At 41.6% G+C, this 16,507-nt stretch overlaps 1 protein-coding gene across 1 annotated transcript in view; it reads left to right on the forward strand.

Moving 5' to 3' along the window:
- Positions 1–221: 221 nt before the first annotated feature.
- The window catches only part of LOC128735853 (sodium channel protein Nach), a 53,384-nt gene continuing 37,098 nt past the window's right edge, over positions 222–16,507 (forward strand). The window contains exons 1-3 of the mRNA XM_053830336.1: positions 222–354; positions 15,254–15,314; positions 15,368–15,500. Coding sequence (XP_053686311.1) covers positions 222–354; positions 15,254–15,314; positions 15,368–15,500 — 327 coding nt within the window. The remainder of the gene's footprint in view (positions 355–15,253; positions 15,315–15,367; positions 15,501–16,507) is intronic.

Genomic DNA, 16,507 nt, shown 5'->3' on the forward strand with positions numbered 1-16,507 from the left:
TTACTTGCGTTATTTACGATTTACGATTTGATCTGTTATACTGCGTGTTTCATTCATAAATTTCGGGTTCGAATTAGCACGAATCCAGGTTAATTTATGAATTCGCATTTAGAGTTCAAACATCGTTACGTTTATCAATCAACTTCTACCTAGCAATTATCTTTTGCACTTTTTTTTACAGAATATTCTGGTTATGTGTACTTGCCTGTTCATTAGCATCGATGAGCTACATATTATTATATACCTTAGATTCTTTCCAAGAGACGGTTAATATTCATATCGATACTTCTTACCTTCGATGGAACAATACATTTCCCGCTATATCAATATGCTATACAAAAGGACGCAGTATAAGTAAGTAGTTCATAAGTTTACATTCTTAACAATAAAATGTAATGCAAACGGATTTGCTACTAACGAATTAATTTAGTAATTAATTAAGCAGTAATTAATTTAGTTTCACAGTTTTACAATGAAATGTTGTCAAATGATTCTAATGCGTTCATCCAGTTGAATTAACGAAAAAAAATTACTTAATCTGATCTGAGAACGCAAAATCTATCTAGGGTAAAGAACCGGTTTTAAGCAGTCGCTGAGTCACTGAGTTAAGCGTGTCACTGATTGTTTTACCTTATTACAAGCGATGGGTTGATCAGCATACCAATCTTCATGCTACCCTTAGTTCTTGAAGCTGTTACCATGGGCAGACACTACAGGTATACCTCGATAGCACGTACACCCGCGTATCGTTTAGCGTACGTACTATCGAAACGTACGTTATATAGAATCACAATTTTTAATGTCAAGTATTGTTTTTATTATGTTAACATAATAATTGCCTAAAATTTTCAAATTTTAATCTATACCTATAAAGAAGGATTTCTGTCTGTCTGTCTGTATGTTCCTTATAGAATCGAAAACTACTGAACCAATCGGCATTAAAATATGCATGTAGAGGTTTTTTGGGGCCAGGAAAGGTTTTAGTGATGGTTAGAAACCCCTCCCCCCACTAAGAGGGCGGGCTCCCATATAAATGAAACACAAATTTCTGTATAACTCGACAACTAATCAAGCAAATAGAACAAAATTTGGCATGTGGGTGTTTTCGGTGACAAGAATTTATTCTATGGTAAATTGAGACCCCTGCCCTCTTTATAAGGGAAATCATAACTCCTCTCCTCTTTAAAAGGGGGGGCTTCCATACAAATTTCCTCATAACTCGAGAATTAATCAAGCAAATGGAACCAAATTTGGTATGTGAAGGTTTTCGAGGGCAAGAATATTTTCTATAGTAAATTAGGACCCCGCCCCACTTTAAGAGGGGGGGCTCCTGTATCAAAGAAACACAATTTTCCTCATAACTCGAGAAGTAATTAAGCAAATGGAACCAAATTTGGCATGTGGGTGTTTTTGGAGACAAAAATTTTTTTTATGATAAATTGGGACCCCTCCCTGTTTTAGGAGGGGGGGATCCCATACACATGAAATACAAATTTCCTCATAACTGAAGAACTAATCAAGCAAATGGAACAAAATTTGGCATGTGAAAGTTTTCGAGGGCAAGAATATTTTCTATGGTGAATAAGGACCCCTCCCCACTTTAAGAGGGGGGGCTCCTATACAAACGAAATACAAATTTCCTCATAACTCGAGAACTAATCAAGCAAATGGAACAAAATTTGGCACGTGGGTGTTTTTGGAGACAACATTTTTTTCTATGATAAATTGGGACCCCTCCTCACTTTAGGAAGGGGGGCTCCTATACAAATGAAATGCAAATTTCCTCATAACTCGAGAATTAATCAAGCAAATGGAACCAAATTAGGCATGTGAAACTTTTCGAGGGCAAGAATATTTTCTATGGTGAATTAGGACCCCTCCCAACTTTAAGAGGGGGGCTCCTATACAAACGAAATACAAATTTCCTCATATCTCGAGAACTAATCAAGCAAATGGAACCAAATTTGACACGTGGGTGTTTTTGAAGACAAAAATTTTTTCTATGATGAATTGGGACCCCTACCCACTTTAGGAGGGGGGGCTCCTATACAAATGAAATTCAAATTTCCTCATAACACGAGAACTAATCAAGCAAATAGAACCAAATTTATCATGTGGGTGTTTTTGTAGGCAAGAATATTTTCTATGGATTTCCCCGCTTTAAGAGGGGGGGCTCCTATACAAATGAAAAACAAATTTCCTCATAACTCGAGAACTAATCAAGCAAATGGAACCAAATTTGACATGTAAGTGGTTTTGGACGCAAGTTTTTTTTCTATGGTGAATTGAGACCCCTCTCTTCTTTAGAAAGCGAGTTATGGCCCATCTCCTCTTTAAGAGGGTGGGCTTCCATACAAATGAAATGCAAATTTCCTCTTATCTCGAGAACTAATCAATCAAATGGAACCAAATTTGGCATGTGGGAGTTTTAGATAGCAGAAATTTTTTCTATGGTGAATTACGACCCCTTCCCCTTTTAAGAGGGGAGCTCCCATACAAATGAAATTCGAATTTCCTTATAACTTGAGAACTAATCAACCAAATGGAACCAAATTTGGCATGTGGGAGATTTTGGAGTCTTGAATTTATTTTACGATAGTTAGAGACCTCTCACCCCTGTGGTAGGGGGATATGGACTCTCATACAAATAAAACAGAATTTTTTGCGAAACTCAAAAACTAATCGAACTCGAGAAATTCGAGACTCTTCCATAAAACATTAGTCAATACAAGACCACAAAAACTATCTATAGTAACACTAGATCATTCAGGACGAGACGGTTGCGACTGTTGCCGGTGACCCGCCGTCGGAAGCGCCGCCCACTGGGGGGCTTGCAAAACTCGAGATTATGACAAAGATCATCCGAGATTCATGATTTATGTACAACACAGGTTAATTTGTGGCAATACGAAGTTTGTCGGGTCAGCTAGTCCGAACGAGCTCTTTGCATAATTCTCCTTGCACGAAAGCAGGCGCCGCGGAGTTCCGCAATTTCCTCTGTCCACCAGTAAACCGGTGACCTACCATACCTAGGTCGGCTTTTCCTAGGCATGGGGACGTCACACGCTCGCGACAGCACCTCAACCAAATGATCAGCGTTCGGATCGGGCATATCGGGATCACCGCACTCTCTTCAGATCGCTTCCACAAATACTTCAGGATCGAAGTATGATGTCTTCCACCCACGGGTGGTTGGAGTGTTGGCTCTACCCGTCGCCTGCCGCCTCGTTATCTGACCAACACCATAGCGGGCCGCCTGATGGTCGCTGTGAGTGTAGCCATTGTCTACCCTCCAGTCTCCTATCAGACCAGGACTGCCGAATGTCACGTCGATAATAGACTCTGCACCATTCCTGCTGAAGGTACTTGTGGTGCCGACGTTGGCCAGGTCTACGTTGAGCTTTGCCAGAGCCTCAAGCAGAATCCGACCCCTGTGGTTCGTGCGACGACTTCCCCACTCAACCGCCCAAGCGTTAAAAACGCCCGCCACAACCACCGGCCTTAGACCAGTCAGCGCAACTGATACTCGGTCTACTATCCGCGTAAACTGCTCGATCGACCAACTCGGCGGAGCATAACAGCTGCAGTAGAACACTCCACCCACTTTGACAACCGCAAATCCCTCGTCTGCAGTTGACACAACCTCTTGAACCGGGAACCTGCTTGCCGTCCATATAGCCGCCATCCCGGATCTATCCGAGACCCAGTTACCGTTTCCGGCAGGGATGCGGTATGGGTCCGAGATGATGGCAATGTCCGTCAACGACTCAGTAACTGCTTGGTATAACAGCTGCTGGGCCGCATGGCAGTGGTTCAAGTTTAGTTGCGTTACCTGCACTACGCCCGTGTTTTAGTCGCCGGCGCGCCTGCCGGGCACTTTGAGCCTCCTGTTGTGTGCTTAGCGTCCCGTTGGCCTGTACATATCAGGCACTTGGGCGGCGCCGAACAGTCCCTCGCTATATGGCCCGCACCGCCACATCTTCTACACAGGTGGGTTCTGTCAGGCCCCTTACAGCTCCAGGACTTGTGCCCTCGCTCAAAGCACCGGAAGCAAGCCTCCGGCTGCTGGAACACGCTCGGTGGGCTTACGGACCATCCCACCTTCAGCTTGGCCGCCTTCAGGGCAGTATTCCCGTCTACCAGTGGAAGTCTTATTGTAGCTACCTGGATTCCCGCCGGTCCCTTGCGCAGACGAACTGCTTCCGTAGTCACCATCACGTTACATTGCTCCTTGAGAGCTCGTGTCAGTTCGACCGCTTCAGTGATCTCGTCCAGGTTTTTAAGCTGGAGAGTCATCTCAGGCGTCAGTGCGCGGATCTGTATGCCATCACCAAGGACCTTTTCTGCCAGCACTTTGTAGGCAGAACCCTTCTCAGTGGCATCCTTTTTCAGCTCAAAGATCATGTCGCCGGTGCGAGAGCGGCGGATACTCCGCACATCCGCGCCAAGACCCTTCAGCTGCTCATCCCCTCTCATGGCCTTCAAAACTTCTGCATAACTCAGCCCCTCAGTTTTGAGGATAAGGGCATCGCCTTTGCTCCTCTTTTTTCTGGCCACTTTCGGTGGAGTTCGATCCTTCCTTTCTTCCTGGCCTTCTTCTTTTTCACTGTTTCCCACTGATTGTCGGGAGTCTTATTACCCTCGGAGGGTTTCACAGTTTGCTTACGAGCCTCAGCGATCAAGCGCTTCTTCGGGCCCGTGGGGGTTTGTTCCCCTGGCACGTTTAGTCGATATCTTGTTGTCACTGGACTGCTCCGTAGTCGCAAGGGCTACGGTGTGGTCAGTCGTTGACAGGCAGGCATCCGTTTGTACAGTCCTCGATACAAACGCCTTTTCTACCACTTTTACTCGCGCTTCGAGTTCGCCGTGTTCCTTCGTCGCAGCACGGATGGCGCCCCGAAGCTTGAGCAGACTTTGTTTCAGGTCCATCGCTAGGGTACTGCGGCCTGCCACGAACTCGATAATGGCATCGAGCTGATGAGACGCCGCTACCACTCTTGGTAGCATGTCTCTATTTCCTTCCACTGCGTTTATTAGCGACGGGCCATTCATCGCTGCGTTCGGCGTAGATGCAGTTGGAGCGACAGGTATGCCGCTTCCCTTTCCGCTTACGCTGTCGCTTCTGCTCGTATCCATCGGCGGAGATCGGATTATCTAATCCGTTTTTTTGATTTTGATTGTTCATATAGAATCCCACGAGTTGAGGGGAAAGAAGAGTCCGCCGCATCAGAGCCCCTCATGATGCGGTAAGGGCTGATTACTGTGGAGGGCGCTCTGGTACTCCACAGGCTCCGTTTGAGGCTGGGTATTTATAGAACCCCCCCCCCCCCACCATTCATCCCTCGGCACGGGTCGCATGACACCTTGGATTAGGGGTTTATCCATTCTTGTTTTTACTTTTAGCCATGGATAACAGCTATTTAACCATCCTCCTTTAGGGGCTTTGGACCCTCTGCTCAAGTTCTCAGTATTTTCAGGTTCATCGAACATGCTTCTACCGAGATCCGTCATTTGCAGTAGAGATGGTCGGGTTTCATATTTTCCATGCCCGAACCCGACCCGAGCCCGAAAATTTTTTTGCTGTCAAACCCGAACCCGACCCGAACCCGAATTTTTATTTTCTGTCAAACCCGAGCCCGACCCGAACCCGAAATTTTATTTTCAGTCAAACCCGAACCCGACCCGAACCCGGATTTATTTTTTTCGCTAAGCCCGAACCCGACTTGAACCCGAATTTTTTTTTCGGCTAAACCAAAACCCGATTCGAACCCGAATTTTTATATTATGTTAAATTTGATCCCGCCCTAAACTTGAAATTTATATTAATTTTTATAAAACTCACACCTCGATTTAAATCTCGGAAGTTTTCTTTTCGTATTCTATATAGCGTTCGAGCTCTAATATTCATTTGAAATTATAGGTTTTTATCACCCTTCTATTTCTTTTGGAACTGAATTGAAAATTCAAAAAAATTAAAGTATACACTAGAATCGTTTCTATTACTTTTCGCGGGAATATCTCTTAAGTTCTCTAAGAAACCTGTAAAAAGCGAAAAGAAAAATTTACATGAAATATTATTTTGAAATACTTGGATCTTGTTTCATTATGTTACACCGGTATCTAATAGCCGAAAGCTAGTTCTTAGTCTAAAGCACTAGCACCTTAGTGTAAAGGTAGCAAACATAAAAGGGATTGATTTTAACACTAAACATATCGACTTCACTCTACAAATATTCGCGAGAAGACCGGAAATCCCGCGATCCCCCTTCCCGGCAGAGCTGCCATAAATACAGATATTTGTGCATGCATAAATTTGGGACTACCGTTTTCTCCGGAGTATTTTATTTTCTCGATCTAATTTTTAAAAAAACATAAATAGTTTATAAAGTACTTTAAAATTCAGGAACATTAGTTAGAGCCAGAAATCACAGCTACTGAAATAATTGATGGGTCCCAAATTTATGCATGCACAAATATCTGTATTTGTGGCAGCTCTGCTTCATGATGGTATGTTCAGTGTTCCTGAACAGTTCAGACAACTAAACTTACAACTATTCCGAGGCACGAAACTTTTTTAAAATTGGAGTAGAAACCAATAATTTATGATAGCCGACAATTTTAGTCTTCTGTCAGTCCACCCTATCACTAGTTTGGGCGCAGTTATGACATGATCCAACTAACGAATTCTGGCGAATTCTGGAATATATAACTTTTGGTCTAAACTCGATCTAAAACCATTGGCGGAACTAGCGCTCATTCCTAGGGGGGGGGCTATAGCCCTCGGAATTTTTTTCAACCATTTTATTTCGTCGGCATATTAAAATTTAATGCACATTAATGCCTGGAATCTTATAACAGTCATGCAAATAAACTTCACTCTGAAGTTTTTCGTACCTATAGTTATCTAACTATTGGTTTTTCAAAAATTAAAAAACTTAGTCAATTTTTCTAGGGGGGGCTAAATCTTTTCTGGGAGGGCTTAGCCCCCCCTAGCCCCCCCCCCCCTTGGTTCCGCCAATGTCTAAAACTGAAAACACTAAACCGTCTAAAATGCAACCAGTCCAGTGTAGCTGATATCTGAGTCATGCTAAATATCATTAAAGTGGAGATGGTTCGGTTTCTCATTACCCAAACCCGAAACCCGGACTTATTTTTTCCGCTAAGCCCGAACCCGACCCGAACCCGAATATTTTTTTTTGGCCAAACCCGAACCCGACACCTGGTGAATGTGTCAAACCCGAACCCGACGGGTTCGGGTTTTTTTCGGGTTTCGGGTCTGAAAACCCGAGACCCGACCATCTCTAATTTGCAGGCGGAGAGTTTACACTCAGCCTTCGCATGAGTACCCCCTTTGTACGCGCATACGACCCTAGTTTCCGCCGGTTGCCCGGTTTCCACTAAGGAACGTATCCCGGCCCGGATGGTACACAGGAGGAGGTAGAGATAGGGGTTGCTAAATAAGAGGCTGTGGAACTTCGTGGTAGTTCTGGAGCGCATTATTTACCGCAACCATTTACCATCCATATATATATATATATATATATATATATATATATATATATATATATATATATATATATATATATATATATATATATATATATATATATATATATATATATATATATATATATATATATATATATATACTAGCTGACCCGACAAACTTCGTATTGCCACAAATTAACCTGTGTTGTATATAAATCATGAATCTCGGATGATCTTTGTCACTATCTCGAGTTTTGCAAGCCCCCCAGTGGGCGGCGCTTCCGACGGCGGGTCACCGGCAACACTCGCGACCGGCTCGTCCTGAATGATCTAGTGTTACTATAGATAGTTTTTGTGGTCTTGTTATTGATTAATGTTTTATGGAAGAGTCTCGAATTTCTCGAGTTGGATTAGTTTTTGAGTTTCGCAAAAATTTCTGTTTTATTTGTATGAGAGTCCATATCCCCCTACCACAGGGGTGAGAGGTCTCTAACTATCATAAAATAAATTCAAGACTCAAAAATCTCCTACATGCTAAATTTGGTTCCATTTGCTTGATTAGTACTCAAATTATAAGGAAATTTGTATTTCATTTGTATGGGAGCCCACCCTCTTAAAAGGGAAAGGGGTCGTAATACACCACAGAAAAAAAATTCTGCCATCTAAAACTCTCACATGCCAAATTTGGTTCCATTTGCTTGATTAGTTCTAAAGTTATGAGCAAATTTGTATTTCGTTTGAATGGGAGCCCCCCCCCTCCTAAAAAGGTAAGAAGTCCTAATTCATAATGGGAAAAATGGTTGCCTCCAAAAACACCCACATGCCAAATATGGTTCCATTTGCTTGATTAGTTCTCGAATTATGAGGAAATTTGTATTTCATTTGTGTAGAAGCCCCCCCTCTTGAAGTGTGGAAGGATCCTAATTCACCGTAGAAAATATTTTTGCCTCCAAAAACCTCCACATGCCGAATTTGGTTCTATTTGCTTGATTAGTTCTCGAGTTATGGGGAAATTTGTATTTCATTTGTATTGGAGCCCCCCCCTCCTAATGTGGGAAGAGGTCCTAATTCATCACAGAAAAAATTCTTGCCTCCAAAAACACCTACACGCCAAATTTGGTTCCATTTGCTGGATTAGTTCTCGAGTTATGAGGAAATTTGTATTTCGTTTGTATAGGACCCCCCCTCCTAAAGTGGGGAGGGGTCCCAATTCATCATTGAAAAAAAAATTGTCTCCAAAAACACACATATGCCAAATTTGGTTCAATTCGCTTGATTAGTTCTCGAGTTATGAGGAAATTTGTATTTCATTTGTACAGGAGCCCCTTCTCTTAAAGTGGGGAGGGGTCCTAATTCACCATAGAAAATTTTCTTGCTCTCGAAAACCTTCACATGCCAAATTTGGTTGCATTTGCTTGATTAGTTCTCGAGTCATGAGGAAATTTGTATGGAAGCCCCCCCTCTTAAAGGGGAGAGGAGTTATAATTCCTCTTATAAAGAGGGAGGGGTCTCAATTCACCATAGAATAAATTCTTGTCACCAAAAAAAACACCCACATGCCAAATGTTGTTCTATTTGCTTGATTAGTTCTCGAGTTAGGAGGAAATTTGTATTTCATTTGTACAGGAGCCCCCCATTTAGAGTGGGGAGGGGTCCTAATTCACCGTAGAAAATTTTCCTGCCCTCGAAAACCTTCACATGCCAAATTTGGTTCCATTTGCTTGATTAGTTCTCGAGTTATGAGGAAATTTGTATGGAAACCCCCCCTCTTAAAGGGGAGAGGAGTTACAATTCCCCTTATAAAGAGGGGAGGGGTCTCAAATTACCCTAGAATAAATTCGTGTCACCGAAAACACCCACATGCCAAATTTGGTTCTATTTGCTTGATTAGTTCTCGAGTTATGCAGAAATTTGTGTTTCATTTGTATGGGAGCCCCCCCTCTTAGTGGGGGGAGGGGTCTCTAACCATCACTAAAACCTTTCCTGGCCCCAAAAACCTCTACATGCAAATTTTCACACCGATTGGTTCAGTAGTTTTTGATTCTATAAGGAACACAGGACAGACAGACAGACAGACAGACAGACAGACAGACAGACAGAAATCCTTCTTTATAGGTATAGATATACCGTGGACCCCCGTTCGTTTGCCCATTTTTAATCTGAACACTTTTTAATTTGAACCCCGTTGGTTTGCACGACGTGCAAATTAAAAATGGTTCAAATGTCATTCTCAACATGACATCATTTGTTTATGCAGACAATGCACATAAACACGATTCGTTTGTACTGACCTAGCGTGTTTAATCGGTTTCACATTTCGTTTTCCTAACGATTAAGAGAGAAATCCGATCGGAAAATGCAATATTCGCACTTGCAACTGCCAACTAAAACAAACCACCAAAACAATAACAAAGAGCAGGGCGGCCAGTTCACACAGGTTTCATCATATTTCGAGTTACCAGTTGCTCAAATTAAAAAGTAACCCCGTTAGTTTGCATGAGGAATCGTTCAAACGAGTTGCAAGTGCGAATATTGCATTTTCCGATCGGATTTCTCTCTTAATCGTTAGGAAAACGAAATGTGAAACCGATTAAACACGCTAGGTCAGTACAAACGAATCGTGTTTATGTGCATTGTCTGCATAAACAAATGATGTCATGTTGAGAATGACATTTGAACCATTTTTAATTTGCACGTCGTGCAAACCAACGGGGTTCAAATTAAAAAGTGTTCAGATTAAAAATGGGCAAACGAACGGGGGTCCACGGTATATCTATACCTATAAAGAAGGATTTCTGTCTGTCTGTATATATATATATATATATTACCTATATATATATATATATATTACCTCTCTTATCGCTCTCAATATCGCTTTCGGTAAGAAACATCAAAATGTCTCGTAATTTTAGTTTCCTAAAATCCGATTCATTTAAGACGTAGGATCCAATGTCGCAATTGTGCTACTGCAGGACAGTTGCAAATTACGTGATATGGTGTACCGTAGTCGGATTCACATAAATTACAATGAAACGATTCAGCTCGCTTTGAAATAATAAGGAGCATGAGTTTTTTACTCATACTAAATTCACTATGATATCGTATGACCTGGTTCTCAAAGAGTCAAACCCACGACCATTCGCGGCTACAGAGCCTTCCGAATGTTTTTATTTTTGTTACCATTACTATACAACATTCAAATAACCGTTTCGGCTTTTAACGAACACATGAGATATGCAGTACAGTGTTTGTCGCACTAACACAAAAACTTTAGTCACTTTCGGTTTCTCCTTAAACCATTTTTATACAAAATGAATTGGAGTACTATCAGTTATCCCAACAAACATTTTTGTTTAATAATAGCTTGTTCTATACAATTTATTCTCAACATATTACCGTGTTGGGATGATGCCTTCAATTAAAATAACAATTACTAAACAACATAGTAGCTGTTCATAAAGGGCTGCGCACAATTAATACTTTATGGTAGCGTTGGAGTTTACGGCTAGTTATCCGTTTGATCCGTTTTGTACTAAATTTAAAAACGGACGCAAAACGGAAAGTGAACACACAATCAATCCGTTCGATGACACCAGAAAAGCAACGTTACCATATCACCAGATTTCGTCTAGATTTAGCAGTTTATTAATGAATTATTCCTACAGGTCAAACATGAAACCCTTTAAATGCATATACTGGCCTAATATGCCAGTCATTATATGTTCAACTCTCGGCTGGGCGGTCAATCGAGAGTCACTAGAATTGTTGCATTAACCTCGTAATTGCCCTGTACGCTAATAACTTGCTGTGAAGTCTGTCGGTAAACAAGGGTCCAGTCTCAAAGGAAATTATATCCAAGGCTTTGCTTTGTTTATCGATTGATACCATCTAAATTCTAGATGTTTTCCTCAAAAACGAAGTGAGTTTTTGTTATTTTACTTGATGACTTTACCTTTATACCTCTACCTTTAGTCAAACAGCGTGAATCGATTTTTTTATTTCTGACTGGCTGATTGCTCGATCTTACTCCTGGCCCCTTTGTCGTACATCTGTTATTATAACGAAAATTTTCATAATGCAAGAAACAAAACGCTTTTCTTGTTTACTTCCTTTGTCAGTTTGCTTCATGTTGTTCCTCAGCCACTTGTAAATCTGTCTTCTTCTCGGTAATCCGTAAAAATCGACAAAATCTTTTTTATGTTTTTGAACCTTTCCCTTGTTAACGGCCACCGTATTCCATCTTTCAGAAATCCAGCCACTTGCCATAACTGCTTTCGTTCCAAATGCAATAGAAACGCACTTCTTTACCCATTTGAACCTTTCTCTCTCCTTGTAAGAGACTGTCTCCCTTTTATTAACCCCCCTGCGCTAATTCTTTTATGTCAAAAAACATGTGTTTGACAAACGTTTGATGAAGAACAGCCAGAACGTGTGGAACTATGACGGAGCACTCATTGATAGTCACGTTTCTCGTTGCCTTACCTGTCGGTTTCTTCTCAGTCAGCTTCCCCTTCAGTCACGTGACTAATTATACGTCGGTTTGCTCTATGAAAATCCCTATAATGGAAAGAAAACAAAGGTTTTTTATCATATACCGTGGACCCCCGTTCGTTTGACCGTTTTTAATCTGAACACTTTTTAATTTGCACCCCGTTGGTTTGCACGACGTGCAAATTATTAATGGTTCAAATGTCATTCTCAACATGACATCATTTGCTCAAGCAGACAATGCGCAGAAACGCGATTTGTTTGTATTGATCTAGCGTGTTTAATCTGTTTCACATTGCGTTTTCCCAACGATTATGATAGAAATCCGATCGATGAATGAAATATTCGCTGCTTCCAAATTCCAACTGAATCAAACCACCAAAACAATAACAAAGAGTAGGTTGACCAGTTCACACAATTTCCAGCATATTTAGGGTTGCCAGTTGTTCAAATTAAAAACTAACCCCGTTAGTTTGCATGAGGAATCGTTCAAACGAACGGTGGTCCACTGTATTCCTCCTCGGTGAAACCCCCCTCTTTTCTCGAAGTCACTTGCACAACTGCAATCGGTTTGAATGGAAGAGAAACGCATCCCATTTTACTTATTCGGATCTCCCCCTGTTAGGGATCCCCCTCATTATAAACCCCAAGTGCTGATTCCCTTATGTCAAGAAACATGTGTGCCAAGTTTGATGAAGAACCGTCCTGGCGTTTCGGAGTAAGGGGCTCCCCCTGTTATGAACCCTCCCCGCTTTTGTCAACCCCTTTAATTCTGACTCCGTTCTGTCAAGGAACATGCATGCCAAATTTGATGAAGAGCCGTCCAGCGCCTCCCTCCCTGTTATGAACCTCTCTCCCTTTCATCAATCCCTTCGGTTCTGATCGAGGTCAACGAATATGTGTGCCAAGTTTGATGAAGAACCATCCAGGCGTTTTGGAGTTAGGGCCTCCCCCTGTTAAGAACTCCTCCCCCTCTCTTGTCAACCCCTTCAGTTCTGATTCCCTTATGTCAAGGTATATGTGTGCCAAATTTGGTGGGGAACGGTCAAGGCATTCTGGAGTTATGGCGGAACATACAAACATACAAACAATACAAACATACAAACAATGCTCACGCTCACTTTTATATATATACTAGCTGACCCGACAAACTTGGTATTGCCACAAATTAACCTGTGTTGTACATAAATCATGAATCTCGGATGATCTTTGTCACAATCTCGAGTTTTGCAAGCCCCCCAGTGGGCGGCGCTTCCGACGGCGGGTCACCGGCAACACTAGCGACCGTCTCGTCCTGAATGATCTAGTGTTACTATAGATAGTTTTTGTGGTCTTCTATTGACTAATGTTTTATGGAAGAGTCTCGAATTTCTCGAGTTCGATTAGTTTTCGAGTTTCGCAAAAATTTCTGTTTTATTTGTATGAGAGTCCATATCCCCCTACCACAGGGGTGAGAGGTCTCTAACTATCGTAAAATGAATTCTAGACTCCAAAATCTCCCACATGCCAAATTTGGTTCCATTTGCTTGATTAGTTCTTAAGTTATAAGGAAATTTGAATTTCATTTGTATGGGAGCTCCCCTCTTAAAAGGGGAAGGGGTCGTAATTCACCATAGAAAAAAATTCTGCCATCTAAAACTCCCACAAGCCAAATTTGGTTCCATTTGATTGATTAGTTCTCGAGATAAGAGAAAATTTGCATTTCATTTCTATGGAAGCCCACCCTCTTAAAGGGGAGATGGGCCACAACTCGCTTTCTAAAGAAGAGAGGGGTCTCAATTCACCATAGAAAAAAAATCTTGCGTCCAAAACCACTTACATGTTAAATTTGGTTCCATTTGCTTGATTAGTTCTCGAGTTATGAGGAAATTTGTTTTTCATTTGTATAGGAGCCCCGCCCCCCTCTTAAAGTGGGGAAATCCATAGAAAATATACCATAGAAAATATTCTTGCCTACAAAAACACCCACATGATAAATTTGGTTCCAGTTGCTTGATTAGTTCTAGAATTATGAGGAAATTTGTATTTTATTTGTGTAGAAGCAGCCCCTCTTAAAGTTGGGAGGGGTCCCAATTCACCATAGAAAATATTTTTGCCTCCAGAAACCTCCACATGCCAAATTTGGTTCTATTTGCTTGATTAGTTCTCGAGTTATGAGGAAATTTGTATTTCATTTGTGTAGAAGCACCCCCTCTTAAAGTTGGGAGGGGTCCCAGTTCATCATAGAAAATATTTTTGCCTCCAGAAACCTCCACATGCCAAATTTTGTTCCATTTGCTTGATTAGTTCTCGAGTTATGAGGAAAATTGTGTTTCTTTGGTACAGGAGCCCCCCTCTTAAAGTAGGGAGGGGTCCTAATTTACTATAGAAAATATTCTTGCCCTCGAAAACCTTCACATGCCAAATTTGGTTCTATTTGCTTGATTAGTTCTCGAGTTATGAGGAAATTTGTGTTTCATTTGTATGGGAGCCCCCCCTCTTAGTGGGGGGAGGGTTTTCTAACCATCACTAAAACCTTTCCTGGCCCCAAAAAACCTCTACATGCATATTTTCGTGCCGATTGGTTCAGTAGTTTTCGATTCTATAAGGAACATACGGACAGACAGACAGACAGACAGAAATCCTTCTTTATAGGTATAGATAGATAAAAACAGTTTCATCCAATAACCACCGTGATATATTTAGACAATGTTAGATAGAAATCTATAATTTTGTATTATTTTGATAAAAAAACATGATTTTCATCATTTCGTTTTTTTCGTTTCATTGATCACCACGAACAGCAAAATAAACGGCAGCACTTTTGCCGCAATGTTACACGCAAGATTTGAGATGTTTCAAATCTTGCGGGTGACTTTGCGGTAAATGTTGCGTTAGTACAGTTTAGTACTCAGCCGCAAAGTCAATCCGGATTCATTGTGGGATGTTCCATACGATTCCATGCATTTAAAGTAGCTGTCAAAATGCCGCTAACGCAAACGTACGTATTCTGCGCCGGCCTTAAGTAAAGGCATACAGCAAAAGAGGACACACCACAAGAGATCAAAGAACTGGTCGCAGTGGTCCAAGGTCCCCAACAAGGAAAAAAAAGCTTATTTAACCGTTGAATGACTAATTACCGTATAACACGCGCTTAATAAGCTATTATACAACCAAAGTGCTTGCTAGGATATATGTTAACATGCACAAAAATAACAAAATTAAAATTTTACAGCCCAAATGAAAACGTCAGATTTACTAGTTCTAATTTTTATTTTTTCTATTCAAATTTAACTAGACTCAATTGGGAAGTTTTTTGAAAAATACTGGAAGGAGAACAACATATCAAAACCAGCAAAGTGAGATGATAATAATAGTAAAATGGATTTTAATGTACGGTACAATATTTCAGAGCTAGTAATTATTTTCGTCTAGCACAGAGTTATCTTTTCGTGAGCCCTAATAGCAACATTGATTTGCGTGGAAGTGTTTGCACAGGAATGAATAGAACATGTGACATGAACTGGGATACAATGCAAAAAATGGTAAGCCTTGTTCAACTATATTCTTATTCCTATTTTTTCTAGGTACCGTGCCTGCGGATAATTTCGCGCACCAGGGCTGTCATGCACTCTCTGGTGCGCTCTGGTGCACCTTATTTGCTTTTTTGGCCAAACAAAATTCGAAAATGTTATGTATGGGGCTGTTGCGGCACAAAGCCGCAATATGACCGCGTTGACCTTCACATCTAGCAGAACAACAATCAGTGTACTCGGTCGAAGATGAGACAAAGCGCTATTGTTGTTCTGGCTAGATGTAGTAACAATAAGCTATTATCAAACGATGTACCTATAAATAGGGTAATAAACGTGAGTCTTATGGGTTAGTCCGTTCGCAGCCACCGCCGCTGGCGGTGGTGTGCAAATCGCAACACTTGTTCATATATTGCATAATAATATCACAGTCCCGTTGGTAACCGGCCCCCCTTACGACGATCACGGAACATTGGTGCCGTGACCAGGATTTGTCCTGGCACTAACAACGTTTTACCAACGGGACTTCAGTTTTATCGATCGTGTTATCGGTTCGCAGCAACACGTGATATTTTCGGTAGTTGAATAGTGACTAGAACAGTAACAGTTTACTCACGGGACATCAAACCCATCGACCGTGTTGCTGCATTGCTACTAGAGTGTATTACATTTGTCATCCACGTAGTCGGACGATGCTGCTGAACCTTGCTGTGCCAGTGCCAGAGGAAGTACGGCATATCGATAGTCGAAATAGGATTTCATTCACTACGCTTCAGCTAGGCCGGTGTGGGTGACTTCGCAGCCGCTTAGCAACAAATCCACGAGCGGAGCTATGCCGGTGTGAGCGAATCACAGCCGCTTAGTAAAATACATTCAGCTTCTGAATCCCCTGTTTTGGATTCAGCTAGTAGTAGGAGGGCTGTACAGCACCAAAGGGTGTATTCTTATCAGCAAGTGCTTGGTTGCGGTTAGAAGTTTCATCTGGGTCGTTTGCCAGAAGGAAGCTAACTCGTTGACAC

The sequence above is a fragment of the Sabethes cyaneus genome, chromosome 2, assembly GCF_943734655.1.
Source record: "Sabethes cyaneus chromosome 2, idSabCyanKW18_F2, whole genome shotgun sequence".
Taxonomy (NCBI): domain Eukaryota; kingdom Metazoa; phylum Arthropoda; class Insecta; order Diptera; family Culicidae; genus Sabethes; species Sabethes cyaneus.